We start from the raw sequence: 25,853 nt of genomic DNA, 5'->3' as shown, positions 1-25,853 counted from the left end.
AACATTTTTCTTAGTAAAAGTTTGTTTTTTTATTTTGTGGATTTAAAAGATTGATCACTTTACAAACTGATAGCTTAATCCTGAAATGTTTCTTAATTCAGTTTTTTTTCAATTATTTCTATTTTACCTAACTCTGAATAATGCTGATAAATAAGCATAAAATACAATTCGTTTCTACAATGGATTTGTACCTTTCAGATTATATGGCTAGGTGTATGTGCAGTTAGACGTAATAGTTATCATAATACTTCTCTGTTTGGGTAAAGATATGGAGAATTACAGCGGTTTTTTTACCTACAATGTGTCTATAAAGATCGGATTTACTCGTTTTGGTAAGGAATTAAACAAGGTCTCATTAACCCTATCGTCAATTCACAGTTCAATATTGGACACAAGAATGATCTTGGTTGGTGACTGTCTTACTGAAATATATGTGTTTTGGGTTTACTATCCTTCCATATCATAGAAACCATATGCATCCATCCGAATACAACCATCAGATTTTCACATTTTCTAAGTTCCAACCTGGGTATGAAAACGTTACGAGTGGGCAGGCCAAGAGAATAAAGGCCATCCCGCCTCTCAATGCGTAAATCAATCTATGTGTGTAAGTTAAAGACTGGCGAGTATATGTTTACTTTCATGAACAAATACGAATTGTGGTAAATGTCAATATTGTAATCATCAACTGGAACTATTTATATGACATTATCTAACATATTTATATAGAAAATTATGTAAATATACAGTTATAAATAATACTTATTACATTATATGTCCTTGGTACTTTGTATATAGCAGTGCCACAGATTCTCTCTTTCCCTTCAACTTAAAACCAGTAAGGCTAAACGCAACCTACCAAAATTCTTCTGTAAATGATCATCACCTGTTTCAACTTTTGAGTTTGTTTGTCTTTTACAACATTCATGATAAATAAATAAATAAATAAATAGTATTATGCTCAGGAGAGGAAAGAGAGGTGGTTTTGTAAGAGTCTTCTCCCTTCTTCTGTAACTTTTGGTTGTCTTTTATTACAAGCATGATAAATTAATCAATCTATCTATCTATCAATCTATTAATTAATCAATAAATGCACAGGAGACGAAGGAGTGCGGTCTTCTGTAAAAGTTTTCTCCCCTCTTTTGTAACTTTTTGTTATCTTTTATTACACGCATGATTGGTATATAAATATAAATCTATGCACGGGAGACGGAAGAGAGGTGGTTTTCTGTAAGAGTTCTCTCCCTTCTTCTGCAACTTTTTGTTATCTTTTAAAACACGCACGATAAATAAATAAGTAAATAAATAAATAGATGCTATTGCACTGGAGACGGAGGAGGGCGGTCCCGTGTAAGAGTTTTCTCACTTCTTTAGAAAGAAGTTGGACACATCTACAGATGTGTGATTAAATTAATATATTACATGCCGGATATATTTGAAATTCAAAAGGTGAATGTGCACATGTGTATGAACTGTGGGTGAAATTGGATTGCTACTGGCCGCGTATATGTAAAGCACCGCTGACACTCACTAGAACAAGGCAACCCAAACATATTATACGTGCGTGTATTTTAATAATATATCGTAATATAAAGAAAGAAATCAAATTATTCTAGTAACAAATATTATACAATTTCCCCGTGATTTCATTTTAAGATGAATCATCAGATTAAAGCTTTATTTATCTATTTTATAATCAAAAACCAGAAAAGGAAGAGGAATGTTTTTTTTTCTGAGAAATGCTTCAGATGCTGAATAACCTATCAGACTCCCCAGTTACGCGCGAAATGACGTCACAGACTGCAAAACACATTTTCCAAAATGGCGTCACTGGATGCGAGAAGCACTTCGGCGTATCTTGTGAAGTTTCAAAAAGCTGCAATGTGGCAAAGTACTTCATGAAAGATGTCAAAGAAACGCATGGTGTCTACGTGTTGATGGATAAGGTGAGAAATTTCTATCTAGTACGCAGAATGATGTAGTAAACAAGGACTCGATGATGATTCACCAGTTGGGCTGACTGACTGGCCTGGTTCGTCAATGATAGCTGTGTGTAAGCGCACATTTCATGACTCATTCATTCTAGTCTCTACATTCATGATGTAGTCCAAGCGTTTATGTTTCAATAACAAAGAGAAGTGTCGACGTATCGTACAACTGTAGACTTTGAACGACGAAACCCTATCTAAAATTTTGATTGTCATCGTCTGCTTGTTATGCCGGAGATTCCGTGGGGGATATCCCCAGGTTCGATAGTTAGGTAAGGAAAGTGTGCATGCCACTTACACCTACAACGTGTAAACATGACCTTATTTAGAGACTGACCAACTCAATATATTGTTGAATATCAAAACTTTGTGAAGATATATATTTGTACACATATATTAATCTACACAAAATCCTCGCACTATGGTAATACAGAATCACATTAGTCAAGTAGCAGTTAATGAGAGTGGTTACTAGACGTACACTGTATATACTATTATTTATTTCAGTAATTTTAAGGACAAGTAAGGTTTATTTGTTTAGGAGTTGCAAGCGTGTCCTTTTGGACTTATCCAAATGTAAGAAATGCAATGTATGAAAATTTTGGAAACTGTGTTCTGTTCCTCCTCTCTGTCCTCCCCCCCCCCCCCCCCCCCACCCCCCCCAAAAAAAAAAAAAAAAATATGTAAACAGTGCTGAATCAATCATTCGAACATAATTGAAAAAAAAAAGATTATACAATTTTAGCAACAAAAGATGAATTTAACAGAGATCAGTCAATCATGTTCTTTAAAGAAGTTCTAAATACAACAGCTATTTCATTACACTACAATTATTACAGTAAATATGAATTCAGCAAGACTTTTATGTAATTACTGTGATTGAGGAAGATATCCAAGCTTAATTATAACTTATCACACAGTATGGCTGATTGTCATTTTCCATTGAACTTCAAAATACTCAAGACTTTCAAGTAATTACTATGATTGATGGCAGACATTCAAGCTTACTGTTTTATCTAACTGTATATATGGATAATTGTCACACAAAGATGATTTATAAAAGAATTAATTTCGAATAGTAGCAGCAAAAATTATTTCTTAAATTGTTGCTAAAGTTTTATTTCAATTTTTTCGAATTCACTAAAGACGAAAGTGATAAGAAGACCTTAGTAGGTTCCCATTTTATATTGTAATATTTCATGACTTTGACTGAATTTCAAAAAATTATTTTTACACAACGTCCATTTTGTTCCCAAATCTGCAATTCAAATTTCCAGACTTGTGAATATAAATGATCTTGAGGAAATCTGTTTCCAATATTTCTGTGTGTATTGTGAATTATCAAGTTATCGGCATCTGGATTATCGCAGTCCACAGTATAAACCATTGACTATGTACTAATTAAGTCATGTATAATCTATTGCAGTACAAAATGTTCAGTCTTCTTTCAATAAAACGAGCTTGCATACACTAAGATACACAATAGGTTGATCTAATTGTAACTTCACTTCCGCAAAATAGAACATTGCTTTGAATTTCAGGGTGTGGATAATATCTGCTTTCATGTTGTAGTACACTTTGGTGTTAAATAGTGGCAGGTCTGACAAACTGGTTTGTCATTAACATGCAGAATTCGTTCAATCTAAATTTCAAGCCCTATTGCACTAAGTTCCTGCACAAAGGTACTTGTATGGGTTACCACAATGCAAATCAATCAGGCCTGCATAAAAACCTGAGAGGAAGCTGCATACTTGAAACAAATACTGACGTAGTAAATTCATTTGTTTGCAATAATTTGAAGCTCAAGTGATTAATTACGTCAGAATTACTCAACATGAAGGAGGTTAACTGAATTACAACGCTGGTTATATAATTTCAAGTTTAATGTTACAAAGCATCTATTGCTGGTGTTAACTCACAATTTTGGTGATTATGTAACCATTTACAGAACCTAGTGTACTGTGGGGGCATTAATGTATTTAAATCTTACTGTGACATAATGTCAGTATGTGTCTCTATATGATAGTTCATAAATATAACATTGCTAGAAATGTGTAGGTTTTGTTAGAGTAAAATGTGCCAAATAGCTGATATGTATTGTTTTATTAGTACAGTGGAAATTCTTCTCACTGACTATGCTTAGGACATGAATATTTGGCTTGTTTAGGGAGGGACATGAATATTTCGCCGGTTTAGGGAGGGTTTGCTTTGTAGAACTTGACTGGGCTGGACCCAAATATATCAAATCGATTCCATTCTTAACTTAACGTTATGAATTCTGTATATTTTCAGCATTTACACTGCACATGTCCAAATGAATACAGAAAAAATGCTTTATAGATAAAAATATTTTGATAAAGTGAAAAAACAGTGATATTTGTATACTGTATTTGGCTTTAGTTGAAAAGAAATCTGTAAATTGCCCAGCTATCTCAGAACGCTACATATGAACCAACATAGCACCGGTCAGATAGTCGGCTTGTCCGAAAGTGTTGCCAAGCAATGTATTTTATTGAATATGAATGTTTGTTGATTAGTTTGAATATTTCCATTCTGCTTGCGATAAAATAACATTATTCAATTAGTAATGAGGAAGATGCCATTTCCTTTGGTTTTTAAGAGGTAATTGGTTTTGAAAAGGGTCAGTTTGGGGAAGTTTCGCTGAACTGAATTCATGTGAATTCAAGGTCAGCAAATTAAGTTTCAGAGCAAAATGCTTACCTTCAGGTCTTTTATCAACCAATGATCATGAACAAGCATGACATGAAACAGTGTTGTGGTCAGCACTGTCCACTCTGAACAGTTGATCTACACTTGCATGAACTTTTTTTATACATATTTAGATTAAGATTTTTACATTTTGATATTTTTGTGTCATAACAGTCTAGTGTATGATAAATTGTAAAAGTATTGATGCTTCTGCTGCACTGATGTCTTCAATGACCTACATAGTCATAGTTTTTGTACTGTATGTATAAGGAAAGCTCATAGATAACAAACTGTACGTGTTCAATTCTCACGTCCCTGTGGGAGGTTGGGGATTGGTATTACCAGATTTTTGTCTGCCAAACTTACAGCTTGCTCAAGTCTGAAGCTTTTAAAATATCAGATACTCACATTCATATGACGATCAGGCTAGTGGAATCTAGTGATGCAATATACATACAGTACACTCACACTTCTTGGCTGCCCTCCATATAGAATAGGGCAAGATTAAAATCTGATATTTAGTCTTAAAATAGCTTATCAAGATGAGGGAATCTTTGAAGGTGAAGTTTGTTAGCAATTTGATGTAGAGACGAGTATAGTTGAATATCCTGGCTTTATCTATATTTAGTTATCACCAGTACCTGGATAACAGGATGGAGTTGTATTTTACATACAAAATGTAGCTAGCACCTGGTTTTTGATATCCTAGAGGGAAGTTACATTTTTATGTACTGCTACTAGCACCTAGATACAGGATAAAGTTACATTTTTATGTAACTAGCACTTGGATACAGGATAAAGTTATATTTTTCTGTAACTAGCACCTGGATACAGGATAGTTAATTTCCATGTAACTAGCACTTGGATACAGGATAAAGTTACATTTCCATGTAACACACTTGGATACAGGATAAAGTTACATTTTTATGTAACTAGCACCAAGATACAGGATAAAGTTACATTTTTCTGTAACTAGCACCTGGATACGGGGTAAAGTTACATTTCCATGCAACTAGCACCTGGATACAGGATAAAGTTACATTTTTATGTAACTAGCACTTGGATACAGGATAAAGTTACATTTTTCTGTAACTAGCACTTGGATACAGGATAAAGTTATATTTTTCTGTAACTAGCACCTGGATACAGGATAGTTACATTTCCATGTAACTAGCACTTGGATACAGGATAAAGTTACATTTCCATGTAACTAGCACTTGGATACAGGATAAAGTTATATTTTTCTGTAACTAGCACTTGGATACAGGATAAAGTTACATTTCCATGTAACTAGCACTTGGATACAGGATAAAGTTATATTTTTCTGTAACTAGCACTTGGATACAGGATAAAGTTACATTTCCATGTAACTAGCACTTGGATACAGGGTAAAGTTGCATTATGACATTGATTAACATCTTATATGGGTGGAGGATTCATTACATGAATTTGATTTCATCATACACATCAGAATTAAATTGCAGTGAACGTAACTTCCCTGCATTCCAATCCATATTTCTAATCAAAGTTGTGTTGTCCCTAGAGATAATGTTACTGGCAACACCCAAGTTTTAGAATATCAGTTTAGGAAAATTCTAGTATAAAAGGTACAGTACTCATTTGCACTCAAGAGTTGGGTGGTATTGATTGAAATCATACACCGGTAAAATCTGTGTAATTTTCTACAACAGTGTTTTTGTGACATTTCATCTTCAACTGTTCAGAGATTTTGTTTGAAACCTTTCTATAAATAGATGTTGAAGACTGAGTGCATAGTGATTGGATTGAACATGCTAGGATGCAGTGGAAATTTCTACAAAAACTTGAACAAAAGTGTAGCTTATATGATGAATTCTAGGCTAGATTACTTGTACTTTATAGAAAGGGTTTGTGATAATCTTGTACGAGATTCAAGGGAGATAATTCAATTCCAAAACCCAGCTGGAATAGATGTCTGTTAAATGTCTGTTTCATATTGTTTTGTATGAAATACAAGATTTAGGAGAGATATTAGATTTTATCCCAAAAGCCAATTCATCTGGTACAATATCTTGTAAAAGAACAAAGGTGAGCAAGTATTTTATATCTGATAAACCAACTATAAGCCAGTCACATGCATCACATGCATAGGGCCTGGTAAATGACTACCATAATACATAAATCTCTTTGTCTTAAGATACAGGGACAGTAAAATTAACAATTCCAAAACCAGCCAAGTCAATATTACAGTATAATGAAGAGCTTTTACATTTTATAATCTTCCCTATAAATAAATATATATAAAGTGTAAAGATCCAGGGGAGACAATTAGTCCCAAAAGTCAACAACTAGAGGCTATATCAGTTACGCAGCAAGCTGTTAAAGGTCAAAGATTTTGGATAGAAAAATAGATTTAAGACAACATTTTATTTTTTACATTGCCAAATTTACAAAATTGGCTATGTGGAGAAAGATGACAATTTTGATGATAACAAGTGTACATGTATATAGTGAACTAGCTGAGATTGAAGTACATACATTTCCTACTTGTGTGTAAATTCTCAATATCTCACATCATAGCATCTCTTTTTGAGTGATGTTAACCATTTTGCTATGCATGATCTTATATTTTCTTAAGTGGGTGTGTTGCTCTCGCATAGCATTGAAATTCCTGACAAGCTGTTACAATTGTAGTTAGCTAACCTCATGGTACAGAATGTGTTAATGAGTGGAGATTTAGGATCCTCTCCCACTTTAACGTCTATAAATACCAAAGTAGAAAACAAGTTGAAACATTTTGTAATGTTGAATTTTGAACAAAGAAAATCACAAGTTATTTTAAGGGAAGATATCTCAATCATTAATGTGATGAAAGGCCAAGTTAAACCAAAACAACAGTATATGTAATTTTCAGCTAATCCAAAGTACATTGTATACTGATGAAATCAAATTGAAATAACAGTACATGGACTACAATATACTATGGTACTAATCATATCAATATTAGTGATGAAGCAATGTTAGGATATAATTCATTATTTAATAATAAATCACATTTGATGCCATGATCGATTATAATTTTTCATAATCAATTATCTGTACCAGAATATTTTCTTTTAGCAAAAACAAAATCATTATTATGGATAATGAATATGCAAATTGCAAATAATATTCATTTCGATGTAAATAATAGATAAGTGAGGTATTTTAGGTTGAATTTACAAACAGGAAAATATTACTACCACATGGAATCATTTACTTTGTATCGATATTGAACACACAGTCAGCCGTTTATGTAATTGATTAACTGCATTGAAAAGCTTGTCTGATTTTGAATAATGATTATAGAATTCGACCAATTTTCATCTGTGATTAATTACAATACTGTGCATCACACAGGAATCTAGAGCTGAATTTGTATTTGGCGAATTTTTATGGGCAAAATTCAGTGGCAAAATCAAAAGTTTATTGACTCTAAATATTTCTTCACAAAAATTATTATTAAATATAGAAAAGCTGAATTTTTATTACTTTTTTAAGAACAGCATAAACACATCAGTCTTTAATTTTGCAGACTTGTGTTTGTATTTTGTAATATTAACAATATATGACCCTTTAAATGCTTATTTGATATATAGAATCTCTGTTTCTTGCTTTGAATTATGGGTAAATAAGTTTCAGCTTGAAAGGATGATCATATATTATCTTTAAACCTGTGAGCAAATGTCCTAAAATATCAACAAAGTTTGGTAGCATACTAAATTGTAGTACCACTTTCCTTGAGTGCGTTTGTTTGTGTGTGCTTACGTAGAAGAGAAGGTGGGCGGGAGGCACACACATACCAGAGTTTCATTCACAACTACTGTACCAAGTCTGGGCTACACTGGGGAGGATGAGGCTGGGCCATCATTGGGGGTGTATTTATTTAAAGGTATTGCGTAGTTGGGTGCAGTATGTGCTTAACATTCAGACTGGAAATAGCATCAGACGGCCCGCTGTGTTTTGTTATAATGTGAACACTGGAATATACAGTGAAGGTGAGACTTTGTTCTGTTTAGTAGTGTTAAAATATAACTTACGATAGTTGTGTCAGAAGCACTGATGTCATTAGCTTATATTGTATGTGTTTTGGTAACTTAACTAAAAGTTCATTATAACATGTATATATAGTACACAGTAAATTATGTTATCAAAGTGAAATTCATTAGTAGAACTTATAGTTTCAAAAGTTTTCATGTGATGTACGTCTTGAATTCATATTTAAAAAATGAAAAAAATTGAAATTAACCAAAACAGGGTGACAGGAACTATGTATAAAATGTCTTATAGTGTAAGTACGCAGCTTTCTCCAGTTTTTTTCCAAATTGCTCATTGCCTTATTTATTTTGGAACAAGCCCAAGGGGCCAACACCATGACGCCTCTGACTGTAATTCATGGGATGGGCTATTCATTTTTGTAGGATTTTTTTCTGGTGAGTCCAGAACATCATTTCCAAAAACATTTTGGTAATTCTAGTTACAAAGAGATACAGTGCTAGTAAATAGCTCTCAAAATTTGAGTGAGTCTTAGGGGAAAAACCTTGCATCCAGGACTCAGATATTTGAGTCCCAGAAATCACTGGCTGAGCATTTGAATATCTTGTTTTGTTTATTATACAGTCTATTGACTGACTGGAATGGTTGGTCTTATGAATTACTCAGGCAATTAGGCATGGTATTATTATCAAATAAATATATTGTATTTGGTATATATTGTATTTGTTATTTTGTGATGTACATTTCTCACTTAACAATTACTGTATATATTCAATACGGACATATCTGTATGTTAATATAACTGTTATTATAAATAATTGCATTGTGAAAAGTATATATGTGGGTTGTTAACTTATTGCTAGATGCTATTGTGCCTCATTTGCTGATGTTTTCTACAAATGTCAGAGTGTGACAGATGTATTTTATATGTGTACTTGAGCCATTTTTCTGACCTTTGCTCTTTTATGCAATTGATTAATGTATAGATATGCGCACATACAAACCTGGGAACATCTGGAAGCTACATCTAACATTTCATTTCCAGTTTTGACAGCTGTTATAAACAATTTTATACAGTCCCAGTTGTTTGGTATTATTTTTAAGGCAGTTGATAATTATTGATATAATAATCATATCAGAAAAAAAAAACCAAATAGATAATATTTTACCAGGTGTAATATGCTGTATTGAAAAATTATGTAATGCTGGCTTGTGAACAGTGATGATATCACTAGGTCTTTTAGGTTAAAAAAAATAAATGCATGCATTTACGTAGAACTGCAGGTATACCTACAATAAAACTCTAAAGTTGATGTCTTACCAAATGAAATTAAAAAACTTGGCAAATTGTGTGTACAGATATACTTTGACTGGCAAGTTGGCAACTGATCAATGAATTAAGGGCTATGAAAATTTGTTCCAGTGAATGTGGTGGGCAAATGGGTAAAACTCTTTAAACAAACTCAATAATCTTGTAGTCTTGGGATTCTATTTCATTGGTCCAGAGTATTTCATTCATCAGTGATGATATACAGCCTCAGAGATTTCATTTCAGAATGTAGCCTTGACAATGGCAAAATTCACATCGATGGAGTGTAGAGGTTTTTGGGTTTTTTTTTTCAAATGTTTTTTTTCAAGTTGGTAATGTCATTAGAATAGAAATTCTTATTACACAACCAGTAGAAGATTAAGAGTGTGATGTTTTGATAACTTCACTGTGTAATCTGTTCACCATTCCATCACACTATTTCCGACCATGGTGTACATGGGATTGCAGTACAGCTGATTTAATTGGTGGATTCCTTACCATCTCATACACTTTGTACATCAGTGCTAGTACACTCTTCTCTGGTCATTTGTCAGTTGAAGGTGACTGTGTATTCATCGAAACATCACACTGTTGATCTTCTACTGATCGTGTTAGAGGAAGTTCTATTCTATAGTCAGTAGAGTGTAACTGCCCCGATAACCTAAGGTGAATTAGGTGCGAGATGTGTGATTTGACACTGGTTTGGTTCTCTGTTACCTTGGTACTTTCTTGGAAGGTAGAAGAACAGACTGGTCTGTTTTGTTGTTGTTGTGTCATTAAACTAGAATTGCATTGGATGGAATGTGATGGGCCTCCCATATGTCATTCAGTAAGGTTATTGAAATTAATATTAACAAACTTAGCTACATTACAAGACCCTGACTCAGAATGACCCTGGCTATGCAAGGGGAGATAAACCTAGCAAACAAACAAAAACCAACCAATCACTTTCATTATATAGGATAGAAAATATAGCTGATTTATGTTTCTTCTAGTAAGTAATCTATAAATGAGCAGTTATATTTCAGCATGAAGGGCGCACAGCATGTAGCCAAAAGAATAATAAATCTCAGACAGAAAAAACCAGGAGCCTGAAGAGAATTTACGTTGAATCCTAGATTCAGTGGACGTCAGTGCTGTATAGTCTGTCAATGAATTGATTGTGGATGCCCAGCAGTTATCGGGTATTTAGGACCAATATTCCATCAACGTTGATTGTCATTTTAACATATAGTGTCAGACACAAATTATGGAGAGTGGTTTGGCTTCACAGGTTGTTCATTTCTAAAAGCAATTCTGTGATAACGTTGTCACATTTATACATTGCATGGGGGGTTGGAGTATGCAAAGACAGTCAGGACAATAAATGTCATTTATAATGGACAACTATGGATACTATAAATGACATAGATTCGTCAGAGGTTATAGTGCATTGTCAGATATTGCACAATATAAATAAGAGTTCAGATTCTGTAAGACATTGAGTTGTAGACAATAAATCTCATAGGAGAAACAGGAGACCTTACATACAAACTGTAATCTTTATGTTCTTTTGCCAGCATTCAGTTTACATCATACATTATATTGAATTTCTTAAGTAATATAAAAATTTATAAAACAAGTTATCAAGTCATAAGAAATTTTCATTTCACCCAACCAGGTAACAGTGAGGTAAATATGTGATATGATTTTGAACTTAATCACATATGGAATTGAAACATTTGTTAGATTCTATTTATAACTGAATTGATATAGATACTTATGTAAAAACACTTTATTAAAATAACAATTGGTGATAAAGTCTCACTTAACGTAAATTCATCAATGACATTATAATACGATTGAAGATATAGGTTCCTTATACAGCTGTAACTATTCGGTAACAAAATTTGTGTTAATCAAACATTTGAATTCAAAATGGCCACTGGTTGCCATCTTTGATATCATGATGAGATGAAAGTGAAAATGCTATACAAGATGAAAGTGAAAATTCAGTACAATCTGAACTTGCGAACATGTGTTCAATTTGTTTGTAGCTTTTCAAGAAGTTCAGTAACAAAAGTTGTTGAAGTAGGAGTAGATGCAATTTGATAGATGTATGAAGTCCCTCTGTGTGATCAGAATATTTCTAAAATAAGTCAAAACGTTACACTGACAGTAATAATATCATAGCATGCATTCCATTACCTGTAATGGTAATCTAACAATGAGCTATCAATTTGTTTGAAGTTTTAACAGACATCAAAGTAAACCTATGTATATATGTACCTGGTTATATATGTTGGGACATTGTTACACTAATGAAGGAAGACAATTTTTGACTTGTACCCAAACTGGGCCTAGGAGTAGTGATCTGCAGCACCAAATTGCTCAGCCGAGAAAAACTGTGTAACTATTACACCACCACAACATCCCTGGTTATATATACAGTGATGTGCCATCAGTCTCTCATGTTTTATTATTTTACTCTATGTATTCTTTGTGTGTCTAATTTTATATCAATGCATTTTCCTGGCGTTGTACATGAACATTGTTAATGATTATTTTTTACACTTTTGGAGAATTCTTTCCTACTCGATCTTATATTGTTTCCATTGTTTACCATTGTGCATTACCAGAGAAATATTTCATTTGCAACATGTGATTTTCAGAATCTCATTTTGGTAAGCGTTTATAGGAAAATGGCGTCACATTAAAATCAGCAGTGAGCGTGGACAATTTTGTATTACTCCTGAAATTAACAGTAGAAAATTAAATGAATATTATGAAAAGAGGAAACTCTGAATATTATTGTACAAAATAGCCAAATATTGTCAAAATCCAAAATTTAAAAAATGTGAAAGACTTATGGCATGTCACTTTATATACACATGGCTTAATAACATAACATATCCATCATGTGATTAAATAAGTAGATTTTTGTCAAAGCTCTCAGATGTATACATATTCATCATCAATATATTAATGCAATTATTTTTTTAAAAAAATATTCACAAAAGAAGAAAAAAGAAAAGCTAGTGAAAGACATTATCCTATAACTGAAATTTATTAATAGATTTAATGTTGAATGCATTATCTCCCTTCTTTCATGTGTTAGCCAGCTTGAGACTTGGGTATGAGCCATTAGGGATGATGTCACTGACAGGTTGGAGAGAGGTAGACCAATTAATGCTTTTATAAGATTCCTCCTTTAGTTCATAGTTTATTTGGATCCCATCCCAAATGGTGACTCATGTCAACATGGTTTGAAAGATATTACTACATTGTATACTCAACTGAACTCTGTAAACATTGTCTTCTATATTTAAAATCCCTGCAACAATTGAATGTGAAAGGAGCAATGCTATATTAAATGCCACATCTATGATATTTCTTTATAGAGAAATTGTTGTTCTTTTTTTACTAATTTCAGTTTAGCCAACCCTTTCACAAGATACGTTTTCAATTATACTATATTGGACAACACAAAAGTGTCTGGTATTGACAGTGTTAGGCAATTAGAGACCATAATTACAAGATCACAATTTATTGACAGTGTTAGGCAATTAGAGACCATAATTACAAGATCACAATTAATTAATTACAAGCAAATAAGTCAAAGTAATATTTATCTCTAATTTTACGAATTTAAATAAGCAGTCAAAAAAACCCTAAAACATCACATGTGAAATGTTTTTGTATTAACAGCAAGAGCATGGTTTCTGATTTAGGTTCAATATAATAATCAACTTTATTTATTTTACAACAATTGCAAAGCAAGGTTTTTCCAATTGATTTTAATCACTTTTGTTGGCTCGGATGGAAACCCAAGGGGTTTTAGTGTGGAAGGAAACTGGAGTATCCGGGGGAAAATCCACATGGTCGGGCAGATGACCCCATACACTTTACACATCCATTCCGGGAATCAAACCCGATGTGAAAGACGAGTGTGTTACTACTGCGCCACCCGACCACCCAATATTCACACCAGTGTTGTATTTTATTTGTTTTGCGAGATGTTCATGATACTCAATGTTTTCTTTCACATCAATACAAAGTAACTAGTTAAAAGTTTCAGCAAATCAAACCAAAAGTGAAAGTAGAAATCATCTGATGTTAGAAATGAGCTTACAATAATTAAATAGATATTAATCAGCATTGATTAATGAATTCGTTTCTGATTATTTTAATTAATATGAAAGGCAATATCCATTAATATTACATCACTTTAAGATTTGACTGTAACTTATTTATTTATTATATTTTTATCTAGAATATTGAATATCATTATGCATATCGTAATATAATATCAGTGTATTTACTTCTGATGGATTGTACATTAAAAAGACTGATAGAATTAACATTGTACTGCAGTCTTGGATTTGTTAGAATGTGTGCAGGAAGAAAAAGTTCTCTCAAATCCTGATCCATTTTTGATAGTATATTTCTGCAACCAAAATACAAGAATATAAGATTATTAAGGTTTATATATAAGACTTAAATGATGCCGTACTGTACAATGTACAGTATAACAGGATTATGCTTTCAACTGATGCTGGTTATTATCAAATTTTAGGATGTCATATATAATCTATTTACATGTTTACTTACACCTTGGCATCCAAAAACTTAAGTTAGGTAGCATGAAAGTTTTGGGAACCCTGTAACTTACCAAAAAAATAAGTACATGATGCAGGCACATAATTAGATTATTTTGTTTTAATACCCTTTCCAAATGGAAAAATCTAATATGCCTTTGGACTGATGTTTGTATGTGACTGTAAGATTAGATTAGCTGATGTTTGTATGTGACTGTAAGATAAGATTAGCTGATGTTTGTATGTGACTGTAAGATAAGATTAGCTGATGTTTGTATGTGGCTGTAAGATATGTTTGTATGTGGCTGTATTTAACTGATGTTTGTATGTGACTGTGATTAGCTGTGTTTGTATGTGGCTGTAAGATAAGATTAACTGTTTGTATGTGACTTTAAGATAAGATTAACTGATGTTTGTATGTGGCTGTAAGATAAGATTAACTGATAATGTGGCTGTAAGATAAGATTAACTGATGTTTGTATGTGACTGTAAGATAAGATTAACTGATGTTTGTATGTGGCTGTAAGATAAGATTAACTGTTTGTATGTGACTTTAAGATAAGATTAACTGATGTTTGTATGTGGCTGTAAGATAAGATTAACTGATGTTTGTATGTGGCTGTAAGATAAGATTAACTGATGTTTGTATGTGGCTGTAAGATAAGATTAACTGATGTTTGTATGTGACTGTAAGATAAGATTAACTGATGTTTGTATGTGGCTGTAAGATAAGATTAACTGATGTTTGTATGTGACTGTAAGATAAGATTAACTGATGTTTGTATGTGACTGTCAGATAAGATTAACTGATGTTTTGTATGTGGCTGTAAGATAAGATTAACTGATGTTTGTATGTGGCTGTAAGATAAGATTAACTGATGTGGCTGTAAGATAAGATTAACTGATGTTTGTATGTGACTGTAAGATAAGATTAACTGATGTTTGTATGTGGCTGTAAGATAAGAGTAACTGATGTTTGTATGTGACTGTCAGATAAGATTAACTGATGTTTGTAACTGATAAGATTAATGTTTTGTATGTGACTGTAAGATAAGATTAACTGATGTTTGTATGTGGCTGTAAGATAAGATTAACTGATGTTTGTATGTGGCTGTAAGATAAGATTAACTGATGTTTTGTATGTGACTGTAAGATAAGATTAACTGATGTTTTGTATGTGTCTGTGAGTTGAGATTAATCTGATGTTAACAAATCTGTGTGCTGTTTTACAGATGGATAGACTGAAGAGCTGTACGTGTCAAACTTCCACAGCACTTAGAAGTAAAACCTAGGAGTAAGTACATAATGAGTTTTCTATATACTATATACATGTTTACTATACAATAATGTATTGACAACTGTTTGTAAATGATTTATGTAACATGATACATGTAAGATTAAATTTAGCCCTCTAATATCTGATGGAATTTAGGAGTGGGGAGGTGTGGAGGCTGTTTGAATTCTTTTGTATGTGTTGTGAGTCCCTAATAAAGAATTCTTGTTATCACTGTTTCTTGAAGGAGACCGGATGATGCTCTCATTTCTTATATAGGTTTCCCTTGATGATCTTTCCTTGTTGTGCTCTATGAATTTAGAATCTGATAAAAAAATGGCTGACAAGTGGCCATCTTGAATGTTGACAATGAAAGTTTGGTAATGTATTTCTTGAGAGAGAATGGATGTGTCTTTCTCAAAATTATAGATGGATCGTTGGTCAATTTCACATGCAGATATCTCTTAGTCCCTTGGGGGAGAGGGGAAAAAAAAGAAAGTAAAAAATCTCACTGATGAAACAAATAGCATTCATTAATTGTAACAATGATAAGGTGCCAATTAAGATCTCTTTGGAAACATATAATTAGATTGATGTGGCCATTGTAGAATATCATTGGAATAAACACTAACTATACAGAGTATATAGCAGTCAGAAACACTGTTGGCTTTGTCTCTATCTTTATGTATATTATATACACATAAGCCATTTTGGATGGTCAAGTGGTATGGTTGGTCTGATGGCACATTTGATTCCCAGAATGGATGTGAATAAGTATGGGGACACTTGTTTGACCACATGGGTTTTCGATGGGTATTCTGGTTTCCTCCCAGAGTAAGACACCTTCACCCCTCGCACTTTCATCCAGGCCAGCAAGAGTGATTAATGTAAGCTGATAGCTTGTTTCATACTTTTTGGAATATAAATATAGCTTATATATAGATTTTATTGTGAATATTAATTAACGTGTAAATATTTCAACTTAACACCAATACAATATTTTTTTCTGTCATTCAAGTCAATTTGTCAACATTGTTTCAAACCATTATAGTTGATAAATAGGTTGAAAAGTGGCCCAAGAATAGCTCAGTATGACATCACGTGTGTATTTCATTTATTTATTTATTTATTTTTTTTTTGAAAATAAGTTAAGGGTACTTTAAATTTATTTTAGGTTATCTACATTGTAGGCTTGTAAGAGTTACCTCCCTTCATTTCTCAATTGTTAAATATATATCTTAAAATATCTTTAAAAATTGAAAATATAAAGCAGTTGCTTCGATAATGAAGTTTTTATATAAATGCTGGCCCTTGGAGTACAATGCATACTTGAGAGCAGGCGTCACTAAAGTGCTACATTTCCCTAAATTTTATCAGGCGCCACATAGTGCTTTCCAAAGTAGACATTTCCTGTACGTCTGATGAATGAACTCACTTGCGTAGTCAGTACAATAGATGTTGCCGTTACATACACTCTAGCTGTAGTATTGTTAATTAATGATTCTTATTATAGTCACTGGCAAACATTGTGTGTTTAAAGCATCACTCAGATTTTTTTTTTAATTGAGATCTAGCTGTACATACATTTACATGTTCGTTAATACGCTGCACAAGTTAAACAATATGTCATGAAGTGCTGTTGATAATTGTCCATCAAGTGTCAAATGGAAGTGCGATAGAATATATATTGATGCATTTTATTTACATTCAAATCGATGAATAGACTTTTATATCTACAAGCAAGGAGAGGATTTAGGGTTCATGTACATCATGAGGCTTTATTAAAGATTATCTAAATTTAAATAACTTGGAAATAATACAAACTTTACTGTTGGTTATTGCACATCAGATGTAAAGCAATCAGTATATATTAAATTGTTAATTGATTTATTTTGATTTTCAGACCTAAGAATGGGACATGTTCAGTCCAAAAAGAAAAAAACTAAGAAAGTGGGTGATGTAAACTACAGTTCACAGGGTATTATCTCAGGAGATGCGGATTCTCTTCATCAAATCAAGTTTAATCGCCTGTCAGCAGACTTAGAACGTCTTTCTCTCAGCAGTGGGTATCACTCTCGTGACTCTTTGTTGGGGTCAGACTTCAAACAGAAAACCATGTCTTTGAATAGAAACAATAATGTCACAAAAGACTTGAATCTCATGAAGGACTCGTATAGCTACGAACGGCTCAATGTGGACGACCATCCAGCACTAACAAAGTTACAAAATGAACAAAATAGACGATTAGAAAAAATGGAGGAAAGAATGTCACAGATTCGTATACATGCTATGCAAGAAGCAGAACGTAGGAAATATGCTCATTTGTTCAAGGCGAAAAAGAAAGAAAGTCCCACACGTGAATTGTTATGTAAGGCAAAGGATAAACTCAAACAAAGCACCTGTGATACCCCCTTGGATATTTCTTCCAAAAACACATCACATAATGAAGAGGTAGACAAAGGGGAGATAATTCCTGTTACTGTGGCAACAGAGACACAACTTGTTGACAGGGAAGAGGTTGATCCACCAAACTATTTACAAAATCTCCCTGCCCTAGGTGCTGTTAATCTCAGTAAGTACCACATAATTTTATGTCTTTTATATTAATTATATTGTTAATACTTAACAAATTTGCAACGTTCAAGGTTCCTCACCTTGAATATGCGTGCCTCATTTCTGGGTGCCTTTAAACAAAATGTCTTGAGTTTATGGAAAGATATCCTGTGTACTGTGCTGCTTACTATCTTTATAACATTTATGTTATTTTTACGCTATGTTTATTCAGTGAAAGTAACATATATAAACACATTGGTACCACCCAGCCCCAGGCTATGAAAATATGTTTTTATAAACTTACATCTTCTTATATTATTGTTTCATAAATATTCCTTCCAAAGACAAATTTTTTATCACCTGCATATTTTTTATAAATGTATATGCTTATTTTGTCTCCGTGTACATGGATGTTTTATGATATTGATTACTTTCCTTTTCAGATGATCCAAAATCTATTTTTTTCCTGCCCTTTTTATTTCCAATATTCATCTTCATGGTACTTGTACGGAGTGTTTCACAATCTGATGTGTGGCAGAGAACAGGCCAAACACCTACTCGACAGAAGAAGAGGAATTAGAATACTCACAAAAATTACTAATGCAAAAAATTATACTCATAAGTCCCAAAAATCATTAATTGTATATATACTCCAGGCCATAAATTAAGGTCACACAAGGACTTGACACTAGGTCATCAATCTAGGTTATCATAAAGGTCATGTATTAAGGTCATCTATCAAGGTCTTCACTCAAGGTCAGAAAACAAGGACATAAGTCAAGGTCATCACTCAAAGTCATCAATCAAATATGATTAGTATATGTCACTTAGAGTCTTAAATCTTTTGTGACAATTCTTCATTCTCATTTAGTTAAAGTTCCTTAAACGAAGTCACGATAGTGTTTTGTTGTTTAGTAGAGGTTTTCAAATATCCTGTGGTATTCACTGGGTGTTGATGACCTCTGCATAATGTATGTTTCATGATCATGTAGGTATACTTGGTGACCTCAATAAGGTCATTCAACAGGTCATATTTGTGTACCTGATGACCTCAAAGGTGATCTTGATGACCTCCATATGATTGGGAAGTCTTATAGTTATTCGAGGTGACCCCTGTAATGTCAGGAGGTCTTATAGATGTTATCACTGACCCCTGTTATGTCCAGAGGTCTTATAGATGTTCTAGGTGACCCCTGTAATATCCAGAGGTCTTATAGATGTTCTTGGTAACCCCTTTAATGTCAGGGGTCATATATATGTACTTTGTTTTGTAACTCATACAAAATATGTATGCCATATGAAACCATAACATTATCAATCTCTAGATACATGTACCAAGGGGGAACATACTCCACCAGGCCAATTACATTTGAAATGTAATATGAACCAATATGTTGTAATGATTCTTTAACAATTCTGTCTGTTGGATATCAATAATTATCAATAATAATTTAATACTAATATGCTGCTGCCTGATGGAAACTTTACATCTCGCCAGTGTGATAACATCTATTTTCTTCTGTTGTATATGGTATCACATGTATAACATTTAAAGTTTATTGGGATAAACCTTCATACAAAATTAAGCAATTTGAATAACTGGCTTACAGCTTAAGATATGGTAGTTTTGCCCTGTGACTATGAGGACCAAGGCTCGATAGGAAGTTCATCTTCAGATTTACAGACTGATTAATTTACTGTGCAGGGTTTCTTTTCATCATTTAAAAGTTTCAAGACACAAATATTTAATTAAGATCTTAAGATATGAGAGGGAGATTTTCTTGTACTTGGATCTGTATTTTACTAGTGATTCTCAATTTTGTTTTTACAATTAAAAAAGCTATTATTCAATTCTTTTTTTTATTTTATAGTTAAAATTGGCAAGAAATATGGCATTGAATTCATAAAAAAAGTTTTTATCAAATAATGCACATACTAGACATTTCAGTAGAACTCAACAGTATTTCTGATGTTACAACAATATTCCCCTATATACTAAGCAGGATTGCAGACTAGTTGATTAGCTGCACTTCAGATTACTAGATGTCATATTCCACTCTGATAGATACAGTTAAATAATGTATTGCTATGTTTTTCTATAGCCATGAGTCTGTTTTGTTTGAATAACAAGAGACAGGGAAGTATCAAATATCATACGCTGTATTAAGTGGGTATGATCAAATTAATTCAAAATCCTTTTTTGTTTTCTCAGCTGTAGCAACTTCCATGTATGAATGGAGTAGAATGCCACGAATATTTACTGTACAGTATCGTATCAACTGAGACGATAAATTTGTCGTCTAATACAATATTAATACATAGTGTGAGTGAAAACTTTTCATTTCCTTGAACATGAATTCTGTATTTTCAACACCACTTAATTCTCTGTATATTTTACTTGTTTTATCATGTATATTTCATACATTTTTTTACCTATTTTACTCCCGTTCATGATTTTTTTAATACTGATATTATTTGTGTGCGACACAAGGAAGCAGTTAAATCTGGTATGATTGACTCATGTACATTGATTGTGATTTGATGGCAGATAGCCACCATATATTTTTGTTCTTCATTCTTGATTGTCATATATTTTGTTCCCACTCAACTGAAAATGTTTTGTTTATATCACAAAATTCAAAGGCTCTACTCTTGATTCCGTAGCCTGATTGCAAATGATATGTGTTGACTATCATAGTTTAGTAACTGTGAGGAAAGAGTGCAAGCATATCATTGATTTAGATATAGGCTTTTTTCTGAAATTCAAAGACATGTATCAACAGATTTGATTGATCAGTTTACTATTTCTGATAAATTTCAAATGGCTTAGTGTGAGTTACATATTTGGCCGTAACTTACTGTGTAACATGCTATTTTTCCCTGTAAACTTTTTGCCATTTATGCCCTTTAATTGCTTGCTGATCATCTGGCTGAATTTGTTGAGAAAAAGTTATTTCAATTCCACCTCGTTATTGGAGAAAATAAGACCTGGCTAAAACAATTACTGTAAATGTAAGACATGGTTAACATTAGGTACTGTAAACATACCGTAAGACATAGCAAACAGGCCAACATAAGGCACTGTAATTGTAAAACATGCTTACTTTTTGAAAGTTATAGCTTTTTATCATGTTTTGGCATGTAAGATAACATTGAATTCTCATGTCCACTGTAATAACTTGCAAAAATAGCAATCAGCACAATCATGTTCTAGCCCTATACTTTAAGTATAAAACATGCTAGATAAAAAGACCACTAAAATGTCAGTGTATACATTATCATGGTTTTGATATCATATGGGGAAATTTCTATATGGCAAATTAAAATCTTGCATGGTATTCCATGTGGTAGAGATGAGATTTTCTGATAGTGATGGAAAGTGTCAGGTTTTGGAGATGATTGGTGATATTGAATATATCTCTGTTGATATCACCATGGTGAGATTTGTAACCTGTGTAGCAGTTCTGACTCGTGCTTGTCTCTAGGGATACGATTTTGAGTGCATTGATATTTCTTATGAAATATTTATTGGTTGTAAAATCAAAAACTTTTTAAAGATTGAAGGAATATGTTTGACTATTGAGTGTTGAAAGGTTCAAAATGTTGACAAAGTACATTGTTTACTTCAAATGTTGACAAAGTGCAATACCAAAAATTGATTTGTTCAAATTCTGAACATTTTTGGTAAATTGCATAGTTAATGTTTCAAAATGTTGACAATTTACAGTGCTGACATTAATGTACAACTATATACTTATCAGATGATGTTGGATAGTAGACCCCACCAAGAACCGGGGAGGAGGGGTATGGGGTACTCTAGCTTTGCCTTGTGTCACTGGAACTTCATGGGGTAAGGGTTCACCTTGGTGAGGCAGTATGTATCAGTTGTAGGTTTCTCTGACCTTCATTTACACCTTTAAAAAAAAAGATGGTTTGTCTTCCTGGGGTAAGGGTTCACCTTGGTGAGGCAGTATGTATCAGTTGTAGGTCTCTCTGACCTTCATTTACACCTTTAAAAAAAAAGATGGTTTGTCTTCCTGGGGTAAGGGTTCACCTTGGTGAGGCAGTATGTATCAGTTGTAGGTTTCTCTGACCTTCATTTACACCTTTAAAAAAAAAGATGGTTTGTCTTCCTGGGGTAAGGGTTCACCAAGAGGGGTGTAGCAATGGATGACTATAAATCGCCAGATCTGTTTTGTTTTGATTGATATGGGTGACTCATCTGAATGGGGGAAAAAATATTATCAAGTATTTTGATGTGGACGTATAACAATCTAGACTAATAAGCAATTTTGAATGTTGAAATTTTGTCATTGTTGATTGTGACTGAGTGCCTTCTATATGTCCATCCCAGATTCCATACAAATAACAAGGATTCTGCAATATAATATCACCAACAATTTGTATATCTATGTTTTATAGGACATAGTGTTGTCTTGTTATGTGCAATATACATATATTCACTTCCATTTATATGTTAAATTGTTTATAAATGTTTCTTTTTTTTTTCGATTTTGATTATTCTAGAATCGTGATGATCATTAATCTCTCTTATATATATATATATGTGTGTGTGTAATTCACCATCACTATATATCATAGGTCACTATCGCTGTACTCATATGACACAATGCAGATGTACATATATGTAATATTATTTCACAAACAGGAATACAAAACACTTCAAGAGCAGTGTGTTTACTCAGTTTCCATTCATTTAATATGTATAAAGTCATGACACAAAACATAGCATTTGCATGAAAATTTAATTTATCCATTACCAATTTCTCCCAAAACCACAGTTCCACAAACCTGAAACTCTGCCCATTTTCATATTTTAATTTTCTTCTTCTGTTTTGATAACAATAAACAAAATGTTTTATTTACTGCTTAATTAACAAGTGTATTTTATCTAAACTTCAAAATTAGAAAATTTATTCTTAAAACTTCAGAAGTACTTAAATTTCTGCTATGCAGGTTCTATTCCCGCAATCTGTAGAGTGGGAAGGGAGGTAACTCTTTTTTCAAACAGATTTTTATATTTTATCTTAGAGTCCACAGAATGTGTTTTATCAAAAATGATGTAATTTTTCATTACATATCTTATCAATTTGTCTGTAAGTACAGATTATCAATGAGAGGGCAACTATTCTTGGATGTTTAATAGCAAAAAGTGCTGTAGGTAAGGAAAAATGGACAGGATGTTTCTTACAACGAAGAAATTCTTTGAATAAAGTACATATCACTTTTTTATGTACATAACAATTTTAAAACAAATCTTTTTATATTTCTTAAACATTATTCTTCATTTTGAAATTATTTAATGATATAGATGCATGTGTATAATGACGTAAAGTTTTGTGAGTTGATAATGTTTAATATCATCTGTTACCAGCTATGTATGACTAATATTTCTTCACCTTAGGGGACTCTGGGCATCTTAAAAGCCTACTTACTGAAACACAAGGCAACATTATGTAGATTTATTATGTGTCTGTAAAGTTTGGTCATGCCTTGTGGTTTGATATAATATTAAAAGCAATATTTGAGTATTTTCTATAGCTATGATTTCAAATCTGATGATATTATGTGAGAAATTTTGTAATAGAATGCAACCAGTTTAAGATTTACTGGTCATTACTTTTCCTTGCATTAAATCATTTCCAAGTTGTAGAATCCTTTCATTGCTCCTGTCACTGTGTGAATTGGGACTGTCTATCCAAGAACAATTATCCTAAGTATTGTGAACAGACTGCATTGTGGTGTTTCATTCTTTCTAACCTTAACTATTCAACTTATTGTGAGATTTAGACTGTCAATTTTATATTGACAATGGCTATCCAAGGCTGTGAACAATTTGTATTTTCTTTGGAATTTGGATTTTGAATATCCACTCTCTAAAAGTCAGTGGGATTTTCAGTACACAGTCCTATATTTAACATGTGTACAATACTTCAGGGCCAAGGTCTACTGTATAGGACCACAACCCTTTTTGATGTTGTGATAAGACTGACCATGAATTTTGTTCAGGATTATATACTCAGTATATCTGTTGACTTTTTCTGTGAAGCATACAGAAACAAATCACCACATCATTTTGTTCAATTTGATTTATACAAGTTCTACATGTTCTATGAGGAGCCTAATTGAGGAGTGATCTTTATCACTGTTTATAATAGTGCTGTAATAAATATTATCTTGTTATTAGGTCAGCATTTAGAAATATTTGTAAAGAAAATAGGCTAACATAACCATGTATAGTTGAATGCAAGAATGAATTTTCGTTTAGACAGGAAAATAGAGTTTAAAGGTTGGTTGTTTAGTGGAATGAAATGATTAATATATAAACTGGTAGAATTAATTACAGCACGTTTAAGTGTCAGTAGTAAGTTTACTATTAGATTTCATTGTGGAGTAGTTTTGCTTCATTGGTCTTCAAGACCCTGATGGACAACAAAGTCTTATATCAGACTTAATGTTGACCTTTGACCTTATTGCAGTTGATTCTACCTATTTAGATAAATTTTAGTGTGACAAGGGATGACCTTATCTTGTCCCAGTCAGAGATGTTTATAACATTGTGTTGTATAGTCTCTGTCACGAGTTAAGAGCTTGAACATAGAAACTTCATTTTACATAGAGGCTTTTCATAGCAATATGATGATTGCTAAATATTGTAAAGCCTGTGGAAGTCTCCTTGAGCTGAAATCTAAATCTTTCTGAAATGATAATTTTTACTTGTCAGCGTCAAGAAAAAACTTGTAGCTTGTATTAATCCATTTCATTTGATATGTTAAACTCAATGTTTGGATCTGTTATTGCGTAGTCCTTAACATTACTTTCTGTTTACATGTACATTACAAAAAACATTTTGTTTTTAATTTTTCTTGAGATAATGATCCTGATAATTTGCCTCTTCATGTGTTTCAGTGGTTCAGTGTCACAGATACTTCTAGTCAATCTCTACCATCTAGTCAGTGCACATATGCACACCTGGTGTTCCAATTTCTCCTTAACACCTTTCCTTATGTTGGTAGAATATATACATGTATAGTATTATAGAATGTATGTTCGTTATTATAAGTGGTGTATATTTTATCTATTTTTGTGGTTTCGTCTAATAAAAAATATTACATGGTGCATAACATTGTTGTCCTTTATTTAGGATCCCTCATCATTTTATGGTCAGAGTCAAACAGGGTTGCTTCCCTTGTGTGTCATTCATACAGGGTTGCTTCCCTTGTGTGTCATTCTGGTATTATTTCTGTTCATTTATTCAGGGATACAGATACAGAAATATGAAATATCTAGCTGTGTATTAATAATATGCAGGACACGTTCTGATGTGGTTACGGCATTTTCAGCTCACCTGGTCTGAAGGACCATGCCATGGTGCGTCATTCGGCGCCAATCTACAATTCACTGAAAAT

General features: G+C 32.8%; 1 protein-coding gene across 3 annotated transcripts; it reads left to right on the top strand.

Annotated features, from left to right (window-relative positions):
• The first annotated feature begins 1,847 nt into the window (after nt 1–1,847).
• Nucleotides 1,848–25,568, top strand: LOC132555020 (uncharacterized). Of its 3 annotated transcripts, none has more exons than XM_060219358.1 (4): nt 1,848–1,946; nt 15,830–15,891; nt 17,774–18,442; nt 18,867–25,568. In XM_060219358.1, the coding sequence occupies exons 3-4, from the start codon at nt 17,782–17,784 to the stop codon at nt 19,001–19,003; spliced, it is 798 nt and encodes a 265-aa protein (XP_060075341.1). In that variant the 5' UTR covers nt 1,848–1,946; nt 15,830–15,891; nt 17,774–17,781; the 3' UTR covers nt 19,004–25,568. The 3 variants fall into 3 exon arrangements, with proteins under 3 accessions (XP_060075341.1, XP_060075356.1, XP_060075348.1); XM_060219373.1 differs by lacking the exon at nt 1,848–1,946 and adding an exon at nt 2,154–2,260; XM_060219365.1 differs by lacking the exon at nt 1,848–1,946 and adding an exon at nt 8,626–8,713.
• The last annotated feature ends 285 nt before the right edge of the window (nt 25,569–25,853 follow it).

Source organism: Ylistrum balloti, unplaced genomic scaffold (genome assembly GCF_031769215.1).
Source record: "Ylistrum balloti isolate Yb309-2 unplaced genomic scaffold, AGI_CSIRO_Ybal_v1 Utg369646, whole genome shotgun sequence".
Classification (NCBI taxonomy): Eukaryota; Metazoa; Mollusca; class Bivalvia; order Pectinida; family Pectinidae; genus Ylistrum; species Ylistrum balloti.
This window is presented reverse-complemented; position numbering and strand designations above follow the sequence as displayed.